Source organism: Urocitellus parryii, chromosome 6 (genome assembly GCF_045843805.1).
Source record: "Urocitellus parryii isolate mUroPar1 chromosome 6, mUroPar1.hap1, whole genome shotgun sequence".
Taxonomy (NCBI): domain Eukaryota; kingdom Metazoa; phylum Chordata; class Mammalia; order Rodentia; family Sciuridae; genus Urocitellus; species Urocitellus parryii.
In genome coordinates this window covers 116,572,774-116,600,130 of record NC_135536.1, presented here as the reverse complement: position 1 = coordinate 116,600,130, position 27,357 = coordinate 116,572,774, and the positions used below count along the sequence as shown (strand labels likewise).

The window sequence follows — 27,357 nt, the reverse complement described above, 5'->3', positions numbered from 1 at the left end:
GAATTACAAAGTTTTACCTTTGAATTTCTAACTTCTAAGGATAGATTCTGAGGAGCAGCACTGGGAACTGAATAAGAAAAACAAGAAAATAAAATAAAATCAAACGTTAATTACACACACATCACCCATCATGGGATTGTTCTTGGCTAGACTTCACACAACCATTATGTATCTCAAACATTGACTATGTGACCAGAGGGTTTCAACCTAGTTACCAATAATGCCGTCATGCTGACAATCACAGGGGGATGAGGTGTGGCTGTGTTTGCTTAATTTTTAAAAATAAGACACTTTCATATGAGCATGCACTGTATATTACAGAATGTACAGTGGCTCTACACTTTAGAATTCTAGACTCTGAACTTTTCTAGACTCCAGATGTATTCTGAATCTTAAGTATATTCTTCTGAATATTTGTCTTGGGAAAGAGCCACACATTCTCTGGAACCAAGTCTAATGAAAGTAGCAAGTGACTGAATTGGGTAATGACAATATGGATCAAAATGAGATGTACATAAATCAGTGAGCTTGGCTTTCTTGTGGGATTCCTAAACTGGTTTTGAAGGCAATTCCCAAGAGAGGAAGATATTTAAGCAATGACAGCTTTAGTAAAGTGAGCCATCTGGCTTCCTAAGGCAATTATGTATCAGGGAGCATGCATTTAGATGTGAGAAGTTTGGGACTATTGATTAAACAGCTGTATAACTTTAGTCCCTCACATATTAGAATATAACATGGGGGTATCTCAAAGTTTATGGACTATGTACTCTCCAGTATCTTTCTTCACAATGATTACAGTAAGCTAAAGCAACAATAAACAGCTTAAGTAGACTTTTCTCTACCACATTTCTTTTCTGATCCATCCAAGGGAACTTTTCTCTTCCTTTCTCTAACATTAAGTGATTAGGTATTTATGTGCCCACTGTGCTAAAGCTTCTGGAAGGCAGAGAATGAGCCTTGCTTATTGTAGCTTGTGCCTTAGGCCTCAACCCAAAGATGGCTGGGGAGGGTCTGGAGTAGGAGCCAGGCACCTAGGCTTTACAAACAGTACATTCATGATCCATTCATCCACTGACTCAGCTGCAGAGGCACATAACAGAGTTGTTTGTGACTGCTGTCTTTGTCAGCATCCTTAGAGCTAATATTTGCTACATACTCACTATAGTGCAGGTACTTAACAACAATTTCACAAAGGGGTTTCTATTACTATTTCCATCTTATAGATTAAAAAATTATAGATGAGGTTCAGATAAGTGAACTTGCCCAAGGCATTAGTTTCAGCCGACATAAAAACTAAGATTTGCCTTACTCCAAAGTGCTGCCCTAAATCACCATGCTAAGACATACTCAGTTCCATTCAGTTCCTGTAGGTTCTTGGTTGACATGACAACCCACTCAACACTGTTAAAAATTGGCTCATGTGCAGTTTAAAAAGCCTATAATAAGCATTTTCCCCAACAACTTTTTACAAGAATTTTGACCAACTGGTTCATGCAGTTGGCTAGCCAAACTATAGCTTTTTATTTCTTTTTGCCCAACTTTGTATCCTAAAAAACGTCAAGCCCACAGAGGAGTGGCTTCTTTAGAATAGTATAATGAACACTATATATTCTGTTCCTGGTTCACCAATTATTAATATTCTGTGACATCTGCTTTACTTTTTTCACTATAAATATATATACACACAGATTTACCTATCCACATATTATTTCTGAATCATCTGAGAGGTGGCTGCAGTCACTACGATACTTCCCTCCTAAACACTTTGGAATGTATCTCCATGAATCTCTAAAGAATTAGGACAGGCTCCAATAAAACTACAATACAATGATTAAATTCAGGAAATGTAATCTTGACACAAAATATTAGCTAATAACACTTCTAATATTTAATATTGTCTAATACTGTGCATAGCTAACATTAATTATGACAACTGTGTTCAGTATAGCTGCTTTGTCTCCAGATTCAGTCAAACATCATACTTATTTCATATGTCTTTACTCTTCTTTAATATAGATTCTAGAATGATTCTCCATCCCACCCCCACCTTTCTCTTTCCTAAGACAAATATATTTTAAGAATCTAGGTCAGCTTTTAAAAGTAAAGAATAATTTTTTCCCCAGAATATCCTTCTATTTGGATATATCTGATTGTTTCAATTGTGTTCAGATATGTGTTTAATATTTTGGGCAGGGACACAACAGAAGTGAGGCTGTGTCTTTCTTTGTGCATCACATCAGAGGCACAAGATGTCAGTCTGTTCCTTTACTGGGGATATCAAGTTAGATCATATGCTCAAGGGAGTCAAACTATAGCTTCTAAAGCACAGATATATATATATCTCACTGGATTTAGCTTAGTTTCATCCAACAATAGACACTTTTACTAGGGGTAATGAACTCTGAACTCTGATATTTTCTATTTTATTCTAAAAATATTTTTAAAAAATGCTGGTCTTGACCTACTTGATCTTTTTGGCAAGCTGCAGTTTGAAAAATATAGCTCTAGATCATAAGTGTATATATATATATATATATATATATATATATATATATAAATAACTTAGGTTAGAATTCAGTCACAAGTGAGAATGAAACTCAGAAAATACTGAGGATACAAAAAGATTTAGTAAGTAAATATGATTGCTAAGTTGAATAAGGGCAGCCTTCCAACAGCCCTGAAATGGTCTGTGGAACAAACAATAGTACTTATTTACACAGAAGACTTTGCTAAAAATATAAGCACCAAGAACCTATTTAGTACCAGACACTGTACATTCTATGCTTTCTTGGTGCATCTTTAGAGCAACCAATGAAGACAGTGTTATCTGCATTTTACATGTGTGGCAACGTGCTCAGAAAAGTTAAGCAGCTTGACCAAAGTCACACTACCAGTAAAGGTTAGAAATAGAATTTTAGCTGAATCTTCTTTACATAATCTTACTACAATATTGCTAGGGGCATAAAGCATGGTACTTTGTTCCAAAAGAAGAAAGACTTACCATCTGACAATGTTCGAACAGCAACATCCTGTGTGGAGACTCCAGGACCATGTTTATTGTAGGCCACTACTCGGAAACTATACTCTGTATATTTTTTCAATCCATTAAGAGTGTAGGAGTGACTTGAAATATCAACATCCTTGAATAAAATAAAACACTGTTTTTATACACAACTCTAGCCAAAAGAAATGCTATAAAATAATGATTAACTATACAAATTCTATATTCTTTGCAATATAGTTTTATCACTTTTATAAATGCTATTTAATGGTTAAAGCAGATTAAAATAATTAATACTGGCACTTTACTTAGAAATATCACCTGTTGTTTAGTGACTCTTGCTGGTAAAAACTACAGAGTAAATCATGTTACAAAGAAATAGACCCTGTCAACTTTGTGTTTCCTACACATCTTTTCCCCCACTTTCATTTCCAAGTCAAATAACTATGGAGTTTGGGAAATATATTCCAACTCTTTATTTAAACCAATGGTTTATAAATGGCTTCATTTTATACCTGTTCTTTATCAGTTCCTTTTTCCATGTAGTACAATTTGTAATTTTGAATTTCCCCATTGCCAGACAACGGGGTTTCCCATGTGACAGTGATGGAAGTAGGAGATGTTGCATAAGCTCGGATGTTAGGTGCTGGGCCAGGGAGCTGGACTGGAAAGAAGATTTCAAGACAGCAAGATACAAATGAGATTTATTGTACTCCTTAATACCATCCTCATCAATACTATCATACTGGCCATGTTTTAGAAACAATTGGAACTAAGAAAACAACTGACTTGATTGATGTGGTATTAGGCTAATACATATATAGTAGAGTAGGAGCATGACATGATCAGATCTGTGTTTAGGAAGCACATGTGAACAGTAAAGGAACAAGATTAGATAAAGAAATATTTTAAGAACAGTTATCATTTACTAAATGCTTACCATAAAGAATTCAGTTCTTTACATGCTTTTTTTTGTCATTTATTTTTTTGCTAACTCATAAGATGAATACTATTAGCATCCCCATTTACATTTGAGGTTTTGAAGTTAAGAACCTTTACTAAGTGATGGGAAAGTTATAGTGGTGGAACCAAAAGCCAGGCACTTCCCAATTCTAAAATAAGAGCTCAAAGACATCAATAAGGAGATTGTTGCAATACTGTCAGTAGGATGCACATGATTGAAAAACTGAATTGGCGGTTGACTGATTGAGCAACTGCTGTCAAATGATGGATGGTGTACCCGAATCTTATTTGTACAATGGCTCACATACTGACCATTTCACTGTATTCTTTTTTTCTGACTGACAGACTCTAGTTCCAATTTATACACAAATCCTGCATAGTTGCCCATGTCTACATTTCAGTAGACATCCCATATTTGAAAACAATTTCTCTGGCACTAGTGTCTCTGTAACAGGCATCCATAAGATAAAAAAGCTTGGAAGGGGGAAAAAAATCCCTAACAAAGTGTAAAACTGGCTTTCTTGAATAACAGCACTACACTTTAAGATTTGTTTTTCTACGGAACTAGAGGAACCTGAATATAGTTACTTAAACAGTTGTTTGCTTTATTTAGTTATAAGTCATGTTATTCACTTAATGTCAAGAGCATATTTTGTTCAGCCTGACAGGCGGCATTTGTCACACTTCTGCAGCAATGGAAAACTTTCCTGTAACTTACTAAAGGGGAAGGAAAACACAACAGCTCCTAAATTCCCTTGAAATCACTTTCAATATATTCATTGGCTAAGTGCAAGCAAATACAATCCTAAAAAAGGTGCTAATGAATTCTTTCATTTCAGCTGTACAGTGACATAATAAATGGAAGAAATTTTAAGTTGGTTTGTGAAGCTAAATATGCAAAATATTTTCCAAGGGCTGACTCCAACATTTATACCTCCCTCACATAAGCTGAATACCTCCAGATGAAATGCAAATCCCTCTTCATTCCCTGCTACTCATTTGCTAAAACATGTTATAGTCTTTCTTCAACCTGAAAATATCCTCACCAGAACCTGTTGCCCCATCTACCCGTATTCTTAATTACTTTCTCTTTAACCAAACTCCCTGAACAAATGATTGTGATGCCTATTTTCCTTGTACTGGCCATATTTGACAGTACTATGTATTTACTTGTCTGTCTCTGGTGTCAGACTGAAGCTCTTTTGGACAAAAGTCAAGTCTTACTCTTCTTTCCATCTTGATTGCCTAATACAGTGACTGGCACATATTAGGCACCCAATAGTTACTTTTCCTTAATCTTTTCTTTCATTTCTCAATCTATCAACAACCCTATAGTCCAGGGGTTCTCAACAATTTCACACACAAGATCTGAAATGATAATGAAAGCTGCAGATTCTTTCTAAGGGAAATGTGAATATACAGGCACACAAATATTTTTGTGTAGTACTCAGAAGATTCCACAGTTCCAGGATAAAACCTTGCAGTGGATCAAATCCTGTGGTCTTTCCTTCACTTTCATCATGACTCACCTTGCATGAGCATGGATACTGTTTGATCCTATTTCTGGGATTTGGGTCATACAGCTTCTTTTTTCAAGAATGCTAAGTTCAAATGCTTCAAGGTCAATCTCAGGTCTCATCTTTTCCAAGAATTCTGCCTTGACTTACTACCTTTTGAAGTAAATTTCCATCTCTCTCATGTATGATGCCTGCACAAAAAAGCTTATGAAGGATAATTGAGCTTAAAATTTAGTGGAGTATTTCTGCACTTGTCTGAACGTGGGTAATTGTGAAATTCAACATCCTTTCTCTCTAAGAAGAACACATTTTTTCCCTTAAATTAACTGGTGGATTCTGATGTCCTTGTGTTCTTGCTTCTTATCACTGAAATGATCAATGGCCTTCTATTTTCATTGCTTCTTCTATAAGAGAAGAAATCTTATCTTCTTTATCCCTGTATCTCTAATACCCTGAAGAGTACCTGGGTTATGATAAACTCAAATTTTGATCAATGAGTGATTTGCTAGAGCATTGTAAAGCTCTACAGCTTCTTGACTTCATTTATTCTAACCATCAGGGAAAGTCTTTGAATTATTTCTATAGTTGCACTAGTACATTCATTCATTCTGTTTAGTTCCTAGGTCATTCGTTTTCATAAATCTATCTCACATACTTTCAAAGCAAAATCTTTATTACCAGAGGTTTGTGAACAACAACAAAAAATCTAGTGCAATTAATAGTAAAAGTAAACTGGAGAATGTTCTGAAGAAAAACAGTGGCTAAAGTTAAAGGTAAAGGAAAACCAGTGGCTGGTTTTAAAAAATGACAGAAGTGTAGAAAAAGTGCCAACTGGGGAAAGCATTAATTATGACTTGATTGTTTCTTATAATTCCAGGCCTATAGTTTACAACCAAAACTTAAGGTATACAGGACATTTATAATATAAACCAACTTGATACTTGTCTCACAAAAAATCTTAAAAATGTAGTTAGAAGTACCACTGTTAGTACAAAAGACCAAAGGTCCAAAATAAAGGGTCCAAGATCTTTTAATGAGTGAGATATGCATTAGGACAGGGAAATCTGGCTGACAACAACAATAAATATCCACTTTATGTGCAAGGCACTACGTTATATGAAATATCCATAAAATAAGCAAGATATAATCACAACTGAAGGAAGAAAGTGATAATTTGTCTCAGAGTAGACAGGATCAAAAGAAAGATTACAGAAGGCATCTGAGCTGTCTTAAAGGATCAGTACAATATGAATATGTAGAAAAGTATCTGCAGAATTATACCATCTCATACTATTTGCTGCTGTTTGATGAAAATTCATTTTGTCTTCCCTAGTTCTTAAGGCCCTGAAGATGAGGACCTATCAGCTTCTGCTTTCCTATGGTATGCAAGGCTTAATGTAAGAGAGACCTTCCCAGGTCTCCCTCTGCAAAGGGCTGACAGATAGGTGGAAGAATTACCTTCAGGCTGTGTTTCTACTCGTAGTGGAGCTGAACTCTCTCCGAAGCCATGTTTATTTTGAGCCACAACTCTAAAGACGTACACAGTCGCTGGCATTAGATTTTGAATGGTTACCTGCATCTCTCCTGGGCGACTGGTATTCTCAACACGTTCCCTTTGGACAAAGAAGGGTTTGAAAAAAAATAGTTATCAATTAGAAACATTTTAAGAATGTACAATTTCAATTTAAAAACATCAAAATTTAATAACTTAAGTAAATCTCAAACAAATGAAACTCTGAGTGGGGAGGTATAGCAATGCACAATAGAATAAGGAGACCAGCAAAAGAGCAGGTCGTATCTGACAAGTCACTGATGTTCTTGCTTGTAACTGGGATCACTGATTGCAATCACTGCTTCTTTTCAGATGTGGCACAGGGCTCTCAGCACCATTTCAAATGGGGCAGCTAGTCATCAACTTTGTAGGCTTTAGAAATCATTAAGGGTTTTTTGTTTTGTTTTGGTACAGAGGATTGTACCTAAGGGCACTTTACCACTGATCTATCTAAAATCCTTCTGAGACAGGATCTTGTGAACTTGTGATCCTCTTGCCTCAGTCTCCTGAGTTGCTGGGACTATAGGCAGGTACCACCATGCCCACTTAGAAATCATTGAATTTTAAGGAGTTAATCCCAGGGAAATGGACAGAAGGTGGCTGTAGGCATCATCTGATTTTCACAGAAAATATCAAGGAATGCTGTTTGAGTAAGAGATTCTCAATAAAAACAAAGATGTATGGCTGGGATTGTGGCTCAGTGGCACAGCGCTCGCCTAGCACAAGCGGGACCCAGGTTCGATCCTCAACACCACATAAAAATAAAGGCATTGTGTTGTGTCCATCTACACCTAAAAAATAAATACTAAACAAACAAGCAAACAAACAAAAACAAAAACAAAAAAAAAAATCCAAAGCTGTAGTGTATTGATTTTTAAATTGAGAACAAAAACATTAAAATTTACATGTAACTCAATCTGTAAAAAAAGATAATTCATGGCACTAACTTTTATAATTCTACCTCCCTCCCAAAATGGGGATTGAACCCAGGAGCACTATACAACTAAGGGACATCCCTAGACTTTTTATTTTACTGAGACAGGGTCTCACTAAGTTGTCAAGGCTGGTTTTGAACTTGAAATCCTCCTGTCTCAGCTTCCCAAGCAGCTAGGATTACAAGCATGTACCACCATGCCTGGCTATAATGTAATTATTAAATTAATACACTTTTTGAATGATCTTCAAAATGATTTGAAAGGTTTTACAAGTCTTACCACAAAAACAACAAATTAATCCAGTTGATCCGGTGTTATAGGACCGAAAGTATAAAAGTGGTTGTTTAGATTCTTTATAAAAAGGTAGCTTCTACGTTGTGTTTTTGGGGTTGGGTTTATGTGTCCAGTGTAGCTTCATAATTATACTCAGACAACATTATATTTGCCATAATGAAAATAAGATTATAAAAGAGTTTTCAACAAATATTGTGAAGAAATTTGTTTTAGATACTTGTCATTCACAGAAGGAAGACCAATAGAATAGGGAAATGGACCTGAGGGAGGGAGAGGAAGAGAGAAAGAGAAGGTACTGGGGACTGAAATGGAGTAACTAAAATTTCATGTATGATTTTATGGATGATTGTGTCAAAATGAACCTAAGTATGATAACTATAAAGCACTATTAAAGCCTAAAAAAGAATTGTCATTTATGTCAGAAAAGATATGAACCTATCTTGAAAATGAAAAGAATCCAAAGCTATGCTGCAAAGAAAATTATTCGGAATTACCAAATCTGCTGAATTAAAATTCTTATTTCAAAATATTGCTTATTTGGGCTGGGGTTGTGGCTCAGCAGAAGAGCACTTGTCTAGCATGTGTAAGGCCATGGGTTCAATCTTCAGCACCACATAATAATAAATAAAATAAAGGTATTGTGTCCAACTACAACTAAAAAATAAATATTTAAAAAATATTGCTAATTTGTCTTTAAAATTGCTGATTAAAATTTGTTTAGATTTATGTAGATATATGACAATTTATTGATTATATATGAACATTTGCATTTGAGATTTAAGTATTTTCAACCATTCTTTAAAAAAGTTACAATAATACTAGAGAAAGGGATGTAGCTCAGTGGTACAGTACCTGCCTAACCGCACAAGGCCCTCAGTTTGATTCCTAGCATTGTAACAAAATAAAACACACAAAATCAGTACCTACTATAATCAGGTCCACTAGAAAAGAGTATTATGGTAATAAAATTATTGTTCATAGATACTTGAGGTATTTATAAATATTAAGTTCTTAAACTTCTAAATCACACGATTTAGAAGGAGGGTATCAACTGATTTCTTATACTTTGAAGTTTCTAACACTTGATCTGATTACAAATGATTGCTGTTTAAGAGGAAGTATCATGTTTTATACTTAAAACTAAAAGCTCCATGAGAGAGCACATATTAGGTCTCTTTTGCTCACCTTCTATATAAAATTTTAAAACAGGTTCTTTCCCAAAAAGAACTTGGCAGAGGTGCTCTTTTATTTTAAATTGAAGTGAGAGACTCTCATTCATATTCACATACTTAAGAAGCACTAGGCAGGATGCTCAAGTGGGGAAGCAGTCTTATACATGTTTATAGAATGAATGAAAATTTGTCTTCTGATGTATAAATCTTAGAGAGTAATAACATCATATTATCTTTTGTTTGTCCCTACATGAAAGGGGGAATGTGTGAGAAATGAGTGAAGTTACTAACACCTGAAAAAAGATTCTACAGAAGCATCACTATAAAAATATATAATCAGTCATAGGTATAATTCCCTAAGATGAAGAACACAGCATCTGAGAAGGCTCTGACACTAGATTGGTCTGATGTCCCAGAACCAAGTCTCTGTTCAGGATAAAACAAAAAACAAAACCCCAAAACCTTGACTTCAGTCCAATATCCGGGTAGTGTTAAAAGGGCAAATCTCAAATATGTGGGATTACAGTGAAGTTTAAGGAAGTGTGTGATAGCTAAGAGTTGAAAGGAAAAGGTACACTTTATATTAAGGCAATGCTGGGCCAGAAATTTGAAGATCTACTTCCAGTTGAGCAATGCTACTAGCTTACAAGAGACCATGGGAGTCACCAGGTATTTCTGAGCTCCACTTTCCTTTATGAATTGAATGAAGGAATGAGATGGGTGGATAAACATTTTCTTAAAGAGCCCAACAGTAAATAATTACAGATCAAAAGACAAAATGGAGGATACTGGGTACGTACTTATGTAACTTTTCAAAATGTAACCATTTGAAAATATAAAAACTATGCTTAGTTCTTGGGACATAAAAAGAAAAGCTCTGGTTTGGCTTTGGGTCCATAGATTGACAAACCCTGGACTACACTAACAGATCTCTAAGGTTTCATCCATGTCTAACATAATATCAATATCAGGCTCAGACAACTCAGATTCCTAAAGAACTATGGCTGATGATCAAGGCATGTACTGCCATCTAGCGGTTGAACTGTCAAATGCAGGAAGTGTGCAATTTGCAAATGAAGGTAGTGGCATACAACCTTACAATGAATTCTTTTTATGTCTGTGAAGTAACTTATTACCCTTGTTTTTAGATGAGAAAATTCAATTTTAGAAAAATTAAATAAATTCTGTTCATAAAACAATAATCCAGGATATAGTCTGACTTACAGAGTTCTTTACTACTTGTACACTGCCTCTATTCAGAAATTACAAACTTCAAATAATGAAGTAACACTATCACAGTCTCAAAGGATCTTCTTTTTAAAATTTCCCCTATCCACTCCACATCACTGCTCTCATCAACCACCACATGTCTACATTAACATAAGTATTACCTAATTTGTCTTCCTGGCTCTATTTTTTCCCTTTCTTATCTCGTATAGAAGTGCTGCTAATACAAAATGTTCAATACAATCACATTGCACACTCGCTTGAGAGTCTAAAATGGCCCCTTCCCATCTGCTTATATCCAAATTTTTACTGGCATTCCAATGTCTGGCTTCAAACTTCCATTTTATTTTTTTATTTGTTCTTTTTAGATATACATGACAGTAGGGTGTATTTTGATATATACTTCCACTTTATTTTAACCTCTTGCTAAATCTCTGGTCAAACTAGCTTTATGACTGCCCTGTTTTTCTTATACCAGAAATTCAGATGCAACGAGACCCTTACCTTGCATTATCCCTTCCTTTACACATAAGTTGCCTGCTCCTGCCAACTTAACTTCTATATTTCTCAACTCCAACTTCACTTATTAATCACCTCTGCTTAACTCCAACCCATGATCTACTAATTAAAAAAAATAAACATAAGGATAATCGTTAAAACATATGAATACAAAAGTATATATGTTTATATGTATATATGTGTGTACACATACACACACAAACACACAATTTAAAAAAATACTAGTTCTCTTCCTCAAAATCTGAACTACCCTGAAACCTAACTGTGACATATACATTTTGTCCTATCTTATTAGATCCCTCTGGGCCAGGGTTTCTCAACCTTTGCAGTACTGAGATATGGGACAATTTAATTGTTTGTTATGTGGCTGTCCTGGACATTGTAGGATATACAGGACCTCTGGTCCCTACCCACTACATGCCAGTAAGTACCTCCTTAACTCCAGTTGTAAAATAAAAAAATGTTGCTAAATGTTCTCTGATGAATGGGGGCAAAACTGCTCCTGGCTGAGAATCACCGTTTTGGTGATTCTATCTTTTAAAAGCCAGACAGTTATTTTTGAGGGAAATGTACTTCTGGTAGATTGAACAAGGACAAAAGTCCCATTTTGGAAATAGAGCTTGTTATGCAGAGGACTTACTAAATGTTTTCTTCATTTTGTGAACTCCTATGAGATCTGCAATGAGATTACAATTTCTACTGAAATTGTATATACACATTGAAATATATAATTCATCATTTAAAAAACTCCTGCATCATACTTCATATGGGTTTACATATATTATATGCCCATTCCTCTACCAATGGATTCTAGCTTACACTGTTTCCCGTTTTAATCTTATGAATAATACTATAATAAAAACTTTTGCACAAGTGTCCTAAGCACATGTATATCTCTATAGAAAAAATATTCTAAAGTGTAATTATTGGATTCGAGGCTATGTGCATTAAAAAGATTTGAAAGTTCTGTCAAATCATCTTCCCTAAAAATTATTTTAATACTCAATGGCCTAGAGTGAATTTTTTTCAGCCTTCAATTCATTTAATACTGGATACTTGTCAATTTAAAATTTTTGTCAGCCTTCTAGATAAATAAAGATAATTGTTATGAATTTCCAAGATTTCTAGAGTTGGTGAAAAACTTAAAGTTTAAGGGCTATCCACTAACTTATGTGAATTGCCCGACTGTATCATTTGTCTTTTGGAATATCTTTTATGATTTATAGGAACTCTTCATATAGATTGGATATCAATACAAGCTTTTATAAATGTTACAAACACTTTTCTTTTTTTTCTCCTTATTTTTTTGTGTGATGCTAGGGATTGAACCTAGGGCTTTGTGCATGCAAGGCAAGCACTCTACCAGCTGAGCTATTACCCCATTCCTACAAACACTTTTTCTAACTTGTCACCTGATGTTGATCTTGTTTATGTTTTATTGCATGGAATTTTACAGTTACATAAAATAAAATGTCTTTCATGTTATTTCTTGGTTTTCTATCTTTTAAAAGCCCCTTCCCACTCCCCAAATGATAAGAATAGTTTCAATATTTTTGTCTAAAATATTTATATTATGTTAATGTATTAATATATTTGTCTAATATATTTATATTTGGTTTAAAAATGATCTCTAATCCACCTATAATGTTATTATACACAATAACAATGTAAAATGGGAATAGAGCTTATTTTCTTACCAAATGGTCAAATATCTCAACATGATTTCATGAATAATGTATTTTTCTCCATTTATTAAAACTAATTTGTCCAATTAATAAATATTTATTTAGTGCTACTATATGCCGGGTTCTGTTCCAGGTGCTGGAAACACTACTGAACAAGATAGACACAATAAATAAGTTGATAAAAGAAAAATTTCAGAGATTGACCCCCCACCCCAAAAAGAACCCCTCAAAATAACAACAACAAAAAGGCAAAACCAACAGAATAGGATGACACGATGGCATCAGTGTTCTTAATAACTGGCTCTGGTTTATAGCACTGTCACTATAAAGACTCCCACAAAACTCCATTTCCAGCTGCCATATCATGTCCTGAAGTTTGGAAAATTTCCTGAAAATTAACAATTGATATGGGAATAAGCTGGTTCTAGGGGCTGGGGATGTGGCTCAAGCGGTAGCGCGCTGGGCTGGCATGCGTGCGGCCCGGGTTCGATCCTCAGCACCACATACCAATAAAAGATGTCGTGTCCGCCGAGAACTAAAAAATAAATATTAAAAATTCTCTCTCACTCTCTCTCTCACTCTCTCTTCTCTCACTCTCTCTTTAAAAAAAAAAATAAGCTGGTTCTAATATATCACATTGTAATAGTGACAGAAGGGGCTAAGTTTGGGTGGGTATTCAGGAAAGGCCTGAAAAGGTGTCCTCAGATGATAAACAAGAAGCCAGACATAGTTATTTTTGAGGGAAATGTACTTCTGATAGATTGAACAAGGACAAAAGTCCCATTTTGGAAATAGAGTTTGTTATGCAGAGGACTTACTAAATGTTTTCTTAATTTTGTGAACTCCTATGAGATCTGCAATGAGATTACAAAGTCTATTGGAGATATGTTAACACTGATACTGACATTTGCTGTTTGGTCATGTCTTGTTTTGTGTAATGATCTTTGTAAAACCTAAAACATCCAGTACAGCATTCAGGTAAACAATACCCCCAAAGTAGCTCCATCTATGAGGATCAAATGATGTCACTCGACGTTTTAAGAGTATTAAATTATTTGCTGAGCATGCTAGCCTGCATTATATGTAATTACACATGAATCAACTGTAAGCACCCTAATATAAATACAGGCTGTATAGTAGGACCCTAACACATTATTTTAGGTTTCTTATTTTGGTGTGAAGTAAGAGTGCAATGAAGGTATCTACTCAAGCAATGTTGAGAACACACTTTAGCATGTGCCATGGCTTCTGACAAAGAGTTGATAATCTGTTTGGGAAAACAATTCAAATATTCATAAGGTAATCAAAGATTAACTTAAGGTAGTCTCATATTACCATAATGAAGAGTTACTGTTAGTAGTTGCACTACATATATGAGATAAATGTTAATGTGCTCAAAGTACAAAAAGCTCTTAATTTAGGAATAGGAGGATTAACTGAATTTTATTTTAACTGAGGGAGGGGTGAGCCACTAAGGAAACTAGAAATGAGGGCTATAGCCATAAAAATTAATTTCATTAGAACATTAATTAAACTTGAAGGTGGACAGATAAAATTAAGTCAGACTGTAGAGTAAATCAGTCCAAAGATTTTGGATATTCTTCTGTAAGCAATGGAGAAACAATGTGAGATCCTGAAAGGTGGAGATGGAAAGGGATTTAACATTAAAACTAGTCACTACTACTCTTGCATTATCAAGGAGACCCTGGAGCTCAATAGGCCACATCACATACTGGCCCAGGCTTACATTCAAGATAACTTTAATAAACTGTCTACTTTAATCTCTAGAATCTACGCTGACCGAATCTTATGGAAAAAGGGTAGCCTTGGTTATGTTTAAATACTTCCAACCTAAGGAGGTCTATCTACCCTCTCACCAAGTTAACCCAGAAAGGGAGGAAAAAATACCAAGGACTTCAGTCTGTTCGGGAATTTATTTAATGACCTAAAATTAGGAAACTTGCATTCAGTGATCACATGTCCTGGACTGAAAATTGATGCAGATCCTATACAATGGAGAGCCAGATTAAGTATGACTGGATGGGTATGAACCAAGGGGCAGTCCACCGACTCCAGGCATATAGGCACTTACCTAGCAATTCCTTCCTTGGTGTAGAATACAGAATAGGTGAGGTTATCTCCATGAGGATCTGATGCAGGTGTTCGCCATGTTAATTTGATGAAGCGGGTAGAGACCAGGGAGGCCACGACATCCCGAGGAGCTGAAGGCAGTGGTCCCGTTGTGGCTGGTGCTAGATGGTCAGTAGTGGCACTGGTCAGTGAAGTGGGAGGTAATGTTGGGATGGCAACATCTTGTCATGTGCAAACATTGGGGAATATGAAGGGCAAACCACGACGGTTTTTAAAAAGAGAACAGAAAAAACAAAAAACAAAAAAGAAATAAACAAAACCACGATGGGAAATAAAATAAAATGAATGAACATAAAAAAGGCCATTAAACTGAAGGCTAACATGCAGGCCAGGGGTAACTACTGAAAACTAATGGGCACTGTTCAAGACACATCACTGTAGAGCAAGCAGACTTTCTGGTCATTATGATTGTGGGTAAGGGACAAGGAAAGTGACAGCTGAAAATAACACATTTCACAGGACACAGAGTGCCCAGATAATTTTCTTAATCCTGAAAGTAGCATGCAACATGTGTCAAACTTTGCATATAAAACTTTCATAAAGATAGACCTCAATATTTTCTCAAAATACAGAATGTAACTAGGATCCTCCACACTGTGTACAATGTAGATAGTATGAACAAGCCTAGGCACACTCAACATAGGCTCCTCTCTATCATGATCTCATTGCAGAGTTATGTGTCTCTTCAGCCCTACAGGAGATTCGAAAGCCATTATCTTCAGCTTTGGTTGAATATTAAACTCTGTTGTCTATATTGACAGTACTCAGGGAAGTGACAATTTTTGCTAAATTACACTTCATTTGCTATCATTTGATTACAACAGTATAAAATCCTAAGTCAAAAAATTCCAAAGCCACAAAAATAAGCAGCTCATCTGTTTGTTATGATTCTGAATGCAAAGTACATTAAATCAACGTGTGGACTGGATGGGAGAGATGAAGCAGTGGCACTAGTTTAAAGTCTCTGTCTGTATACCTGCAACCATGGATAATTTTACCTCCTAAGACAGCCTGTTTTACTGTTGGGACAGTTCTGATTTAAAAAATTTATTCCTAATACAAAACCTAAAATTTTCTTCACTTTGAAGCAGATAGTACAAAATTAATCTCACAATTTTTAATTAAAAGAGTTCATCAATTAGAATTGTGTCAAAGCACTGAAGAAATGGCTCAGTGCTTGCCTAGCATATGTGGGCCTGAGGTTCTGGGTTTGATCCCTAGTACCACACACAAAAAAAGGAAAGAATTTTATCAAATACTTAGTGGGGGAAGAGAACATGGAATTTGCAGACCTAGATTTGAATGAAGTGGTAGGGAAACAACCTCCTGGAAACAACTGTGGAATATAAGAGTCTAAAGTGACACAATATAAATTAATATGTCAGATGAATTCCATTTTCTAAGGGAAATGTCAGCAAAGGGCCAACCTGAGCTTTACATAGTTGGGATGGAAGCGAGAGTGTAATCCAATAGCTACACTGATTGAGCACTATGGCTCCTTACACAATCATTGGATCCTCATGACATCTCTATGAAATCAATACTATCATTGCATCTTTGTCTTTTATGTAGGAACCGGTGTTTAAAAGGACTAAATTACTCACCCTAGGCAAGTGGGGAACAGAAAATCCAACTTTTGTTTTTAGTTTAAGAGGCCCTTGGATATAGCTGGGAATGTGAGAGTCTGGATTTGACACCATTTGTGTGTCGCCATGAGCAAATCACTTTTTTCTTGCTCTCTCCTTTTCCTCTAGCCCCACAGAAGTGAGTCTTTTATTTGTTTGTTTCGTGGTGCTGGGAAATCAAACCCAGCAAGTGCTCTACTACTAAGTTATGTCCTCACCCCACTGAAGTGCTTTGCTGACTCATTTCTATACCTGTTTAGAACCATACGAAGCTGCCTCCAAGTCTGACCTGACTGGCCAAGCCTAATTTCCCCCAACATCTACTATTGACTGATGTCAGTCTATTATGCGAGAAAGAGTAGAATATGCTACAAAGATCCCAGGATTTCAAGTATAAAGACCCAGGCTTAAAACTTGACCTGTCATTTTCTAATAATGTGAGGGTGAGCAAGTCAGCCTGTCTGATGTCAATTTCCTTGTCTGTGAACTCTAACGGTAATATTCCCTACCTGTGTCCCAGGCTGATATGAACCAGAATAGCAAATAAAAAACTGCATGTGAAATCACTATATAGGTTAGTTATTACCATGACTTGAAAGGGTAACAAGCTCAAGCATAAAAGCAGTTAAGAGGGAATATAAGCAGGGATAACTAGGTAAAGAAAGTAATGGGTAATGCTGAAATCATTTAGGGAATTTCAGTTGTTTTACTAAACTTCTAAAGCACAGATCTGTCATTTGTTAATGAAATCTAGTACTTTCCATTCACATTGTTTGTGTTTATACTATCACACTAACCTATAAACTCCTTAAGATCTATATCTGCTTCATTTTAGAATCACTCACTATGCCTTTATCTACTTTAGATAACCAATAAATGTTTATTTACTGAATTAATAAATGGAAGAAAATTCACGGAGAACTTCTATCAATAGAGACCAATGTTTCAATAGCTCTCATTATACAAGGTAATATTTTAATGTTTTTAGCCAAAAAATATACATGATTCTTAGGTATACATTTTGCAAAGCAAATGTATTTTGTCTTTCCACAGAAAATAAAAGTATAGATAGAATTTTGAAAATAATTCCTAATTATTCATGTCTACTGTAGCTCTAGTTCTTTCCCCAGGTGGGTTCTATTGTTGCTATTCCAAGTCCTAATTAGTAGATAACAGAAAGAGACTTGTATGACTACAGAGAATTGAACAGGCAGTTAAGTTACCCCAGAATCCATGGCAAGATAGTGTAGATTCAGACTCTGGACTTTTGGCATGATAGTTTGAGGAGGCTGACAAATTCTCATTCCCAAAAGCAACCACAAAGCTGGACAAAATGGTCAAAGACTAGAAACTGACTAAAGGCATACAGCACGTTGAGAAGCTTTTATTCATGAAAACTACTAGACACTTCAGGTATAATCAGTGTCTGTGGCATTACCCAGCTTTTTTGGAGTGATTGGTTAACCAGGCTACAGTAGACCCTGAAAACCAGTGGCTTTGCTTCTGTTGCCAAATGAGGCTCAGTTGAGATGGATGGAGCATTGCCACCTATGGAGGCAATTGTGGTGGCATGTGAAAAGGGCAGACCAATGCTTCCCTAAGCCTGGGGTGGTGATCTTTTTAGGGATAAGCAATGAATAGTTGACTAGCCACAGAAGGTGTTCCATGAGGTGAGAAATCAATAAGAAGGCTTAGTAAACTCTCCATATATCCTAGGTTGCCTGGAGTCCATGTGTGTGCCTCAGAGACTGGAGCACATCCAAAGTACCTGTGTATCTTTGGCTGATGAGACCTGTGAATGTGTTTAGAAGACAAGTGAGAGAAGCTGGCAGAAAGCAAAACCAAGCAGAACAAAAATAACTTGGTTTGAATGTACTTCCAAAACTCCACAAAAATTTCCTAGTTCAGAGTGGAAAGTTTATTGGCCTATGATATTTGAGGACAATTTCTGACCAATCTCTGGCTGCACGCTAATTTATAGAGATATAAGGGTTAGCCCTAGAAAACAAAAACAAGAAAATCAACAATGAAAGTTAAGTAGAAACATGAGTAGTTGCACATGCTGGGTGAGACTTATTCAGTCCAAGCAAGTTATCAGACAAACAACATAACAAGAACTACTTCTGGGGTATTGGGAGAAGAGTCAGAATCCACAGCTGCTACAATATATTATCCAAAACATTTAATATTTAACATAAATGAGACATTCAACAAAATAAAACTCAGGAAGTAAAATGGCAATCAATGTCTCAGAAGATATTTGGATTATAGATTTAATAACCTCAAAGCAGCTATTAAATGCTTCTACAAGGTCAGACATGGTGGTGCTTGCCTGTAATTATAGTAACTCAGGAGGCTGAGGCAGGAGGATAGCAAATTCAAGACCAGTCTCAGCAACTTAGCCACACCGTAAGCAACCTTGCAAGACCCTGTCTCAAAATAAAAAATAAAAAGATCTGGGGATGTGGTCCAGTGATTAAGCACTCCTGGGTTCAATCCCCAGTACCAAAAAAAAAAAAAAAAAAAAGTTTTACAAACTAAGGAAACTGTAAAGAACTATGCAGGGTCTGAGAGTTTACCTTGTTTATAAGCTAACAGACTAACCTTTTATCATTTTGTGGGTGCTGGCAAAAGTCTCAAGTTCTACATCAGAGACAAAAAACTTTATCACTAAGGGCAATGGCAGAAGCTACAGCTTATTTGTTAGTATCAGTTCTGCATCCCATCTTCAAATCTCCAGAGAATTGCAAAAAGCCCAGGATGGATTCCTGCACATGCAGTATGTTGCTACCAGAGAGAAACCCTGAGCTTGAGATATCTGTCACTTTTGTAGCAAGGGGAAGCAATCCCTAGACAAAGAGCATGCTTGCTCTGGACATTTAATTTAATTCTGCTGTGGTCAGAGAACATATTTTATATGTTTCAGTCTTTTTTAATATAATTGAGCTTTGTTTTGTGATCCAGCATATAGTCCCATCCTGGAGATTGTTCCACATGTGCTTGAAAAAAAAATCTGTATCTGCAGCTGTCTTTAATGTGGAGAGTCTTTATCTGAAGAGTCTTTAATGTCCATTAGATCAAATAGGTTGATAAGGATACAGAAGATTTGAATATCCTTTCCAACTTTGTCTAATCATTTTTATCAGTTTTTGAAGGCAGGATATTGAAATCTCCAATTATTATTGGATTGTGTATTTCTTAGAATAAATCAATTATGAATGCAGATGCATCTAACAAAAGGACTCCGAAATATAATAAGCAAAAACTGACAAAATTAAAGGAGGCCTAGGAAAACCCCAAGTATTTGGATATTAAACAATGCACTCCTAAGTAATCCTAGGGTCAAAGAAGAAATCACAAGAAAAAACATTAAAAATACTTTTAACTGAATAAAAATGAAAACACAATACTTTAAAAATTAAGGGATATAGCTAATACAGTGCTTGTAGGGAAACTTGCAGTTTTAAATATGCAGAAGAGAAGCCACAAATGAATCATCTATGCATCTATCTTAAGAGGTTAGGATTGACTAGAAAACTATAGCATTTACAAGTTGTACAAACCAAGAAATGAAAGAGGGAATAAAATTATAACATTAACAACCCTACAAATATTAAAAAGATAGAAGGGATTATTATGAACAAATTTATACCGACAAATAAGACAATTTAGTGGAAATGGTAAAATTCCTAGAAGAACATAAATCACCAGATTCCTCAAGAAGAAATATAAAACCTGAAGGACCTACAACAAATAGAGAAGTTGAATTGTAAATAAAAGTCTTCCCACAAAAAAAAAAAAAAAAAGAAAGTTCAAACTCAGCTGGCTTTACCACTGGATTCTATCAATATTTAAAAGAAGAAATAATACTAACTCTTCATATAAACTCTCAGAAAATAGAGGAGAAATACTTCCTAATTCATTCTGTGAATTTAGTATTAATATGATATCAAAGCCAGACAGAGATATCATATGAAAAGAAAACTACAAGCCTCATGGTCACAGATAAAAAGAAAACCTTCACAAAAATTTTAGTGAACTATATTTGATAATACACTAAAAGAGTTATACTCCATGGCTGTGCAGGACTCAATATAGGACTTCAACACTAGTTTAACATCCCCAAATGAATGCAATACACCGTATTTAAGAGAAAAAAGAACAACCACTAATCATCTCAATAGACATAGAAGAATCATCTGACAAAATCAAATGCCCATGGTAAAAATTCTCAACTAGGAATAGATGTACACTTTCTCAATCTCAAAAACATAATTATATATATAATAAAATTTTGAAATGTTAAATGTTTTCCCCTAAAAATGGAAACAAGACAAGGATTTAGCACTCATTTCTTAGTTCTAGAAGTCCTAGCGAGGGAAAGGGAATTAGATGGGAAAAGAAGTAACATTATTTTCATTTGTGGATGACCTAACTGTGCAGAAAGTCCTACTGAGGGCTGTGGTTGTGGCTCAGTTCAGTGGTAGATTTCTTACCTAGCATGTGTGAGGCACTGGGCTCAATCCTCAGCATAAATAAATAAATAAATAAATAAATAAATAAATAAATAAATAAATAAGGCCCTAGTCAAGGTTTCCAAATCCCCCTACAAACCTACTAAAACTGGTAAGTTTAGCAAGGTCAGAGGATACAAAAAGCAAGACAGTCTTTTCTATAACTCAACCTGGGATAATTATATATCCTATGCAAAGTAATTAACTTAGGCTCTTACCTTATACCATATACAAAAATTAACAAAATGGTGCACTGTCTTAGTGTAAGAACTAAAAACTCTAGAAGAAAATATAGGAGAAAATCTTTTTTTTTTTTTTTAAAGAGAGAGAGAGAGAAAGAGAGAGAGAGAGAGAGAGAGAGAGAGAGAGAGAAAGAATTTTTTAATATTTATTTTTTAGTTCTCGGCGGACACAACATCTTTGTTTGTATGTGGTGCTGAGGATCGAACCTGGGCCGCACGCATGCCAGGCGAGCACGCTACCACTTGAGCCACATCCCCAGCCCAGGAGAAAATCTTTATGCTATGGGTTAGCTAGGAGTTCTGAGACATCATACTGAAAGTACAAAACATTTTTTTAAAAAACCTTGATAAATATCATTCTATGGAAAATAAAAATTCGGGGGGTGGAGTTGTAGCTCAGTGGTAGAGCACTTTCCTAGTATGGGTGAGGTCCTGGGTTTGATCTCCAGCACCACATATAATTAATTAATTAATTAATTGTTAAATTTAAAAAATAAGAAAAAAATAAAAATTCAGGCACTCAGAAACCACAACTAAGTAAATGAAAAGCCACAGATTGGCAAAAAAAAATATTTCCAAGTCGTGTAACTGATAAAGAACTTATATTCATATAATGAACTTTTACAACTCAAATAATCCCAATTTAAAAATGGGCAAAAGTCTAAAGTTATTTCACCAAAGAAATTATACAAGTGGCCATAAGCACATGAAAATGTGTTTGATATCATTAGACATTAGAGAAATGCCAATTAAAGCCACAATAAGCTATTACTGCAAAGTACTTTTTGTTAAATTATTAATGACATCTGAAACCATTTCTGAAGGTGGAGATCATTAAACACCATGCTGGGCATGTTGCCTTGGTTGAGCAGATACAATTATCCTAATTTGACTTCCACTAACACCAGTGAAATGAGTTTATTTATTTTTTTTAACTCCAATTTTGTTTCTTTTTATAACTCTTTGGAAACAGGTAAGTTCTGACTTTTTTTTTTTTTCCCCAAAATTTACGAACTCCTTCAAAAGGTAAAACAGTATCTTGGAAAGTATTCCTTCTCTATAGCCCTCCATTTCCTTATTTAAAAGAATCTATTAAATGGATAGTTCCAGGAATGTTCATGGTAGAAATTATTTGGAGTTAAGTCAGATTTACATGGTAAATATTACTCTAAACACAACTGTAATGTGAACAAAGGTACAGTTACACAGAGCATTACTTTGGGGAAATATAAGTATGTATACCATAAAAATAGAAACAATTAAATGTGGGAGAATGTGAAGACTTGCCATATATTCAAGACCTCTAGCAATTCTATGGAAGATGAACCTCATTGTTAACTTACAATTTCTCATTCTTATGTGATAATGAAATCTCTTGTTCTTCAAGCAGTAATCTGTTGGGGAATCCCAAATTAAATGCTACCTGAGGTACTATATAACAGAGAGCCCAATGAAAAGAGGCTCTGCCTGAAAACCACCTGTGGCTATTCAACTACTACAACAGTTTATTTCACATTTTTTAATTTAAAAATAAAATGTAATAAGCTTGTTATAAAAATAATGTATATAACACATAAGTATATAAAAAAAGATTAAGATCCTCCTTTTATCACTTCAAAATACTACTGCTAGTAGTACACAGACTGGTATACATTCCTTGAAATATATTTCTTTTTAATGACACTGTTATAGTTGGATCTTTAATGTCCCACGTAGGCCCATGTGTTAAAGACTTGGTCACCAGCCTTGGCAATATTGGGGGGTGGGGTGCATAAAAGGAATCTTTAGGAGGCGGAATCCAGTGGAAGTAAGTAAGGTCACAGGAGGTGTGCCCTTGACACTGGCCCCTCTTCACTCTCTGGTTCCTGGCTGTTCTGAGGTGAAAAGGCCTCTTCTGCTAACATGGGATCCCACAGGGCCAACTGACCATGGACCAAAACCTCTGAAGCCATGAGCCAAAATCAATATTTTCTCTTTATAAGTTGTTTTATTTCAGGTATTTTGTCACAGTGACGGAAAACTATGCACTTACCCATAAATATGGAAATGGAATGATACTAAACATATTGCTTTGCAAACTGCTTTAGGATGTAATATATCTTTAAGAGGTTGACACATCACTACATAAAAACAAGCCTCAACAGTCCTAATTACTACAAAGTATTCCCTAGTGTAGATATGCCAAAATTGAATAACTGTCCTATCATTCCTTATGTTAGTCTGTTTCCATTATTTAGTTTTTTGGCTACTACAGAAGCAATGCTTCTGTAAATTTTCCTATACATGTATCTTTGTGTACATGAATAAATATTTCTACAAGATTTATTTGTAGAAGTGGAAATGCTGAGCCAAAGGTTGTGCATTTGCAAGTTTGAAAAATAATGGCAAGCAGTCTTCTAAAAGGCTATTTTGGTTTTTGTTTTAGGATAAAAGCCAGATACATTTCTGGGTCTACTATTTAACAGATATTCCCACACAACAAACAGGACAACACAAAATCCATGCTGGATGCAACAGAGTTATTTGGGGCAAATCAAAATGTATGAAAAATAAGATAGAGGAAAAGTAAATTAATAAAGAGTCATTCTACTCTAAGATACCATCTCACTTCAGTAAGAATGGAAGCCATTATGAAGACAAACAACAAGTGTTGGCAAGGATGTGGGAAAAATGTATACTCATACACTGCTGGTGGGACTACAAATTAGTGCAGCCAATTTGGGAAGCAGTATGGAGATTCCTTGGAAAGCTGGGAATGGAACCACCATTTGACCCAGCTACTCCTCTTCTCGGACTATACCCAAAGGACCTAAAAACAGCATACTACAGGGACACAGCCATATCAATGTATGGGAGCACAATTCACAATAGCTAAACTGTGGAGCCAACCTAGATGTCCTTCAGTGGATGAATGGATAAAAAAAAAAATGTGGCATTTATACACAATGGAATATTACTCAGCCCTAAAAAAAAAGAATGAGATCATGACATTTTCATAATCTTATTCTTTTTTAAGGAAATGGATTGCATTAGAGAAGATTATGCTAAGTGAAGTTAGCCAATCCCAAAAAAACAAATGCTGGATGTTTTCTCTGATATAAGGAGAGTGACTCATAGTGGGGTAGGGAGGGAGAGCATGGGAGGAAGATTACCTCTAGATAGGGAATAGGGGTGAGAGGGAAAGGGAGGGAGAAGGGGAATAGCAAGGATGGTGAAAGGAGACGGTCATCATTATACAAAATACATGTATGAAAATGTGAATTTGGTGTCAACATACCTTATATACAGAGATATGATAAAATTGTGGTTTAAAGGTGTATTAATAATTGTAATGCAAAAAAAAGGGAGAGCTCATGTATAATGGCATAATTTGGCGTGAACATACTTTATATACAGAGTTACAAAAAGCTGCTGTGAATGGATAATTATGAATGTAATGCATTCCACTATTGTCATGTATTAAATAAATAAATAAATAAATAAATAGTCATTCTGCCTCAAAAGGGTCAAACTGACAAAGACTCAAGCCAACAGACTTAAAGAAACTGACAGGACTTACAAAACTGAGACTGTGGGATTACTTGAAAGCATGTAAAAGGAGTATTAACCCTCCAGATCCCTTACCCCTGGAGACAGGAGATTTATGCTCAGAAAGTCTGGGTTCAGAGATGACCACAAGGGGATTAACACTGGCATATGCCACCTAGCCACATGAACAGGTTTAACACTACCAAATAATAAGACATACAGATATCATGTACCTTGATATGTATTGAAAAGGGCACATCATTTCAGTGATATTTCTAAAAAATGAAAAATGAAATCCATAACCTCAGTGTAATCATAAGAAAACATCAGATCAACCCACCTTGAGAACACTACACAAAATACTTAATCAATGCTTTGCAAAAGTGTCAAAGGTATGACAGATCAAGAGAAGAACTGTCATAAACTGGCAAGAGACAAAGAAGACATGACAACTAGATGCAACATGGGATCCAAAGACTCCAGGGGAATCTGATACAACTCTGTCAGCTCCTCACCCCACCCTGCACATCTCTTCTCTCCAATAGCCTGCTCTACAAATTCCAATTATCTTTCTATCCCTAAACTGATCTCGATCTCACCGAGTTGGCCGAGCTATCTGCCCCTAGCTCCTTGTTGGTAAGCGCCCCCGCCGCCCCCCTTTCAGGAAAGTGCCTCCAGGCAGAATGCTGGGGATAATTATGGGGCTCACCTCATTCATTTCCCTAGTCTTAGTGACCATGGTTCTGTAAGATTTCAAATGTCTAAAATTATTTTTTTCATATAATTTGTCCAATTTTCTAGCTAGTCATAGCAGGAAGCTATCTAGTACAAATTATTCCATTCTGGTCATAAGTCTAAGTTACAAATGCTTTTAAGATATTACAATAATTATTAGATAATTTCTTCAGAGAAGAGATAATCAAAAATGCTATGCTAAAAATACTTCTAGGCTCTAATCATTATAGGAATTATTTATGTATTTTTGTTATAGTCATGTGTTTCCTTTGCGAAACTAATACAACTACACTTCATGAATTCATAATTAAATAAAAACTACAAAAATACTTATGAACACAAATATGTTAATTTGGGGATATACAGGACTTTGAAAGATGAACTTATATGTAAAGAGAACTTCTGAGGCTGAATTATTAAAGGATATATTTATTATTTTCAAAAAAATAAAGTCTTAACTATAAAAATGGGACAGCTCTAGTTCCTGCATGACATTCTGAGATAAAGTAAAGGTAATACTCTCATTAACCAAAAGAGATCAGAAAAGATGTTTGTATTTGTATAAATACAAATGTATATATTATTCTATGTTGAGAGCCACAGCCAAAGGGGCCCCAGCAAACGTTATTATCACAAAGAACCTCACACCCCCCCCCCACCTCTCCACAGGTGTGGCTGTATACTGGACCGGTAGTCAATGACGGGTAAGATCCAATTACAATGGTACCAACCTAAGACAGGAGGCTGACGCCCTGAGGTCAGCTCATCCGAAGACGGGTAAGGACCATATGTAGTATTGGACAACCTAAGGCAGGCAGGGTCCCTAAGCCACATGCTTGTTGTTTAAACAGAGAGGGGGAGATGTTGAGAGCCACAGCCAAAGGGGCCCCAGCAAACTTCCAGCTGCCAGCAAACTTCCAGCTGCAGGCTGATGATTGGCTCACAGTGGCCCCAGCAACATCTAGCTGATTGGCTCCTCTGTGGTGATGTTCATTGGGCTGTTTCCCTGCACTTCAGACTACGGAACTGCTCATTGGGGGACTTCTTTGGCTCCGCCCATGCGACCCAGCCAATTGGCCTCAAGAGCAGGAGGATTGTGGGAGGTGGTTTGGGGTGTGTGGGGAGAGGCTTGTGGAAGCCGGTGGTGGCAGTTGGGCTCTGAGGGTTTTTTTCCTGAGGAGCTGTTTTGTTTGGCATTTGTAGTTCTAAAAATAAAGTTAGTTTATTTTGACAAGTGGCTCCTGAATTGTGCCCAGCCAGACTGCGGCAATTCTACAAAGAGGCTATTAAACTTCCAAACAAATCCTGAATTGTTTTGTATAATTTGTGAAAATTTCACTCAAGTTATTTTATTTTAAATAAAAGTTATATGAATTCACCACTGAGCTTTTGCAAGGCAAGTTTTCAATCTTATTAACAGTCTAGAATTCAAACAAGCTGGTTCTTCATTCCCAACTCAATTATACTATTGACAATCTAATTGGCTCCTGGTTAAAATTAATGAAGCACTCAATGATTGGCGCTAATAAGGACCAACTTGCACTCTGGATTTTTTTAACAAAAGAAAAAATTGCTCTGTGGCTACAGGTAACACTTCTAATCCTATCCTGGATGCCAGGAATGAATGTAGAAATGGCCAGGCTAAAGACCATCACCACTGCAAGAATAGAAACAAAGAGCTGTCCCATTGGTAAGTG

At 35.8% G+C, this 27,357-nt stretch overlaps 1 protein-coding gene across 4 annotated transcripts in view; it reads right to left on the bottom strand.

Annotated features, from left to right (window-relative positions):
• Nucleotides 1–27,357, bottom strand: part of Neo1 (neogenin 1) — a 222,775-nt gene that overhangs the window by 50,730 nt on the left and 144,688 nt on the right. For 2 of the 4 annotated variants that reach the window (XM_026387761.2, XM_026387763.2), the window contains exons 8-12: nucleotides 14,958–15,177; nucleotides 6,940–7,094; nucleotides 3,517–3,665; nucleotides 3,002–3,140; nucleotides 18–67 (exon numbers count right to left, since the gene is read on the bottom strand). In XM_026387761.2, the coding sequence (XP_026243546.1) occupies nucleotides 18–67; nucleotides 3,002–3,140; nucleotides 3,517–3,665; nucleotides 6,940–7,094; nucleotides 14,958–15,177 (713 nt within the window). The remainder of the gene's footprint in view (nucleotides 1–17; nucleotides 68–3,001; nucleotides 3,141–3,516; nucleotides 3,666–6,939; nucleotides 7,095–14,957; nucleotides 15,178–27,357) is intronic. The other 2 variants (XM_026387762.2, XM_026387765.2) reach the window with 1 other exon arrangement.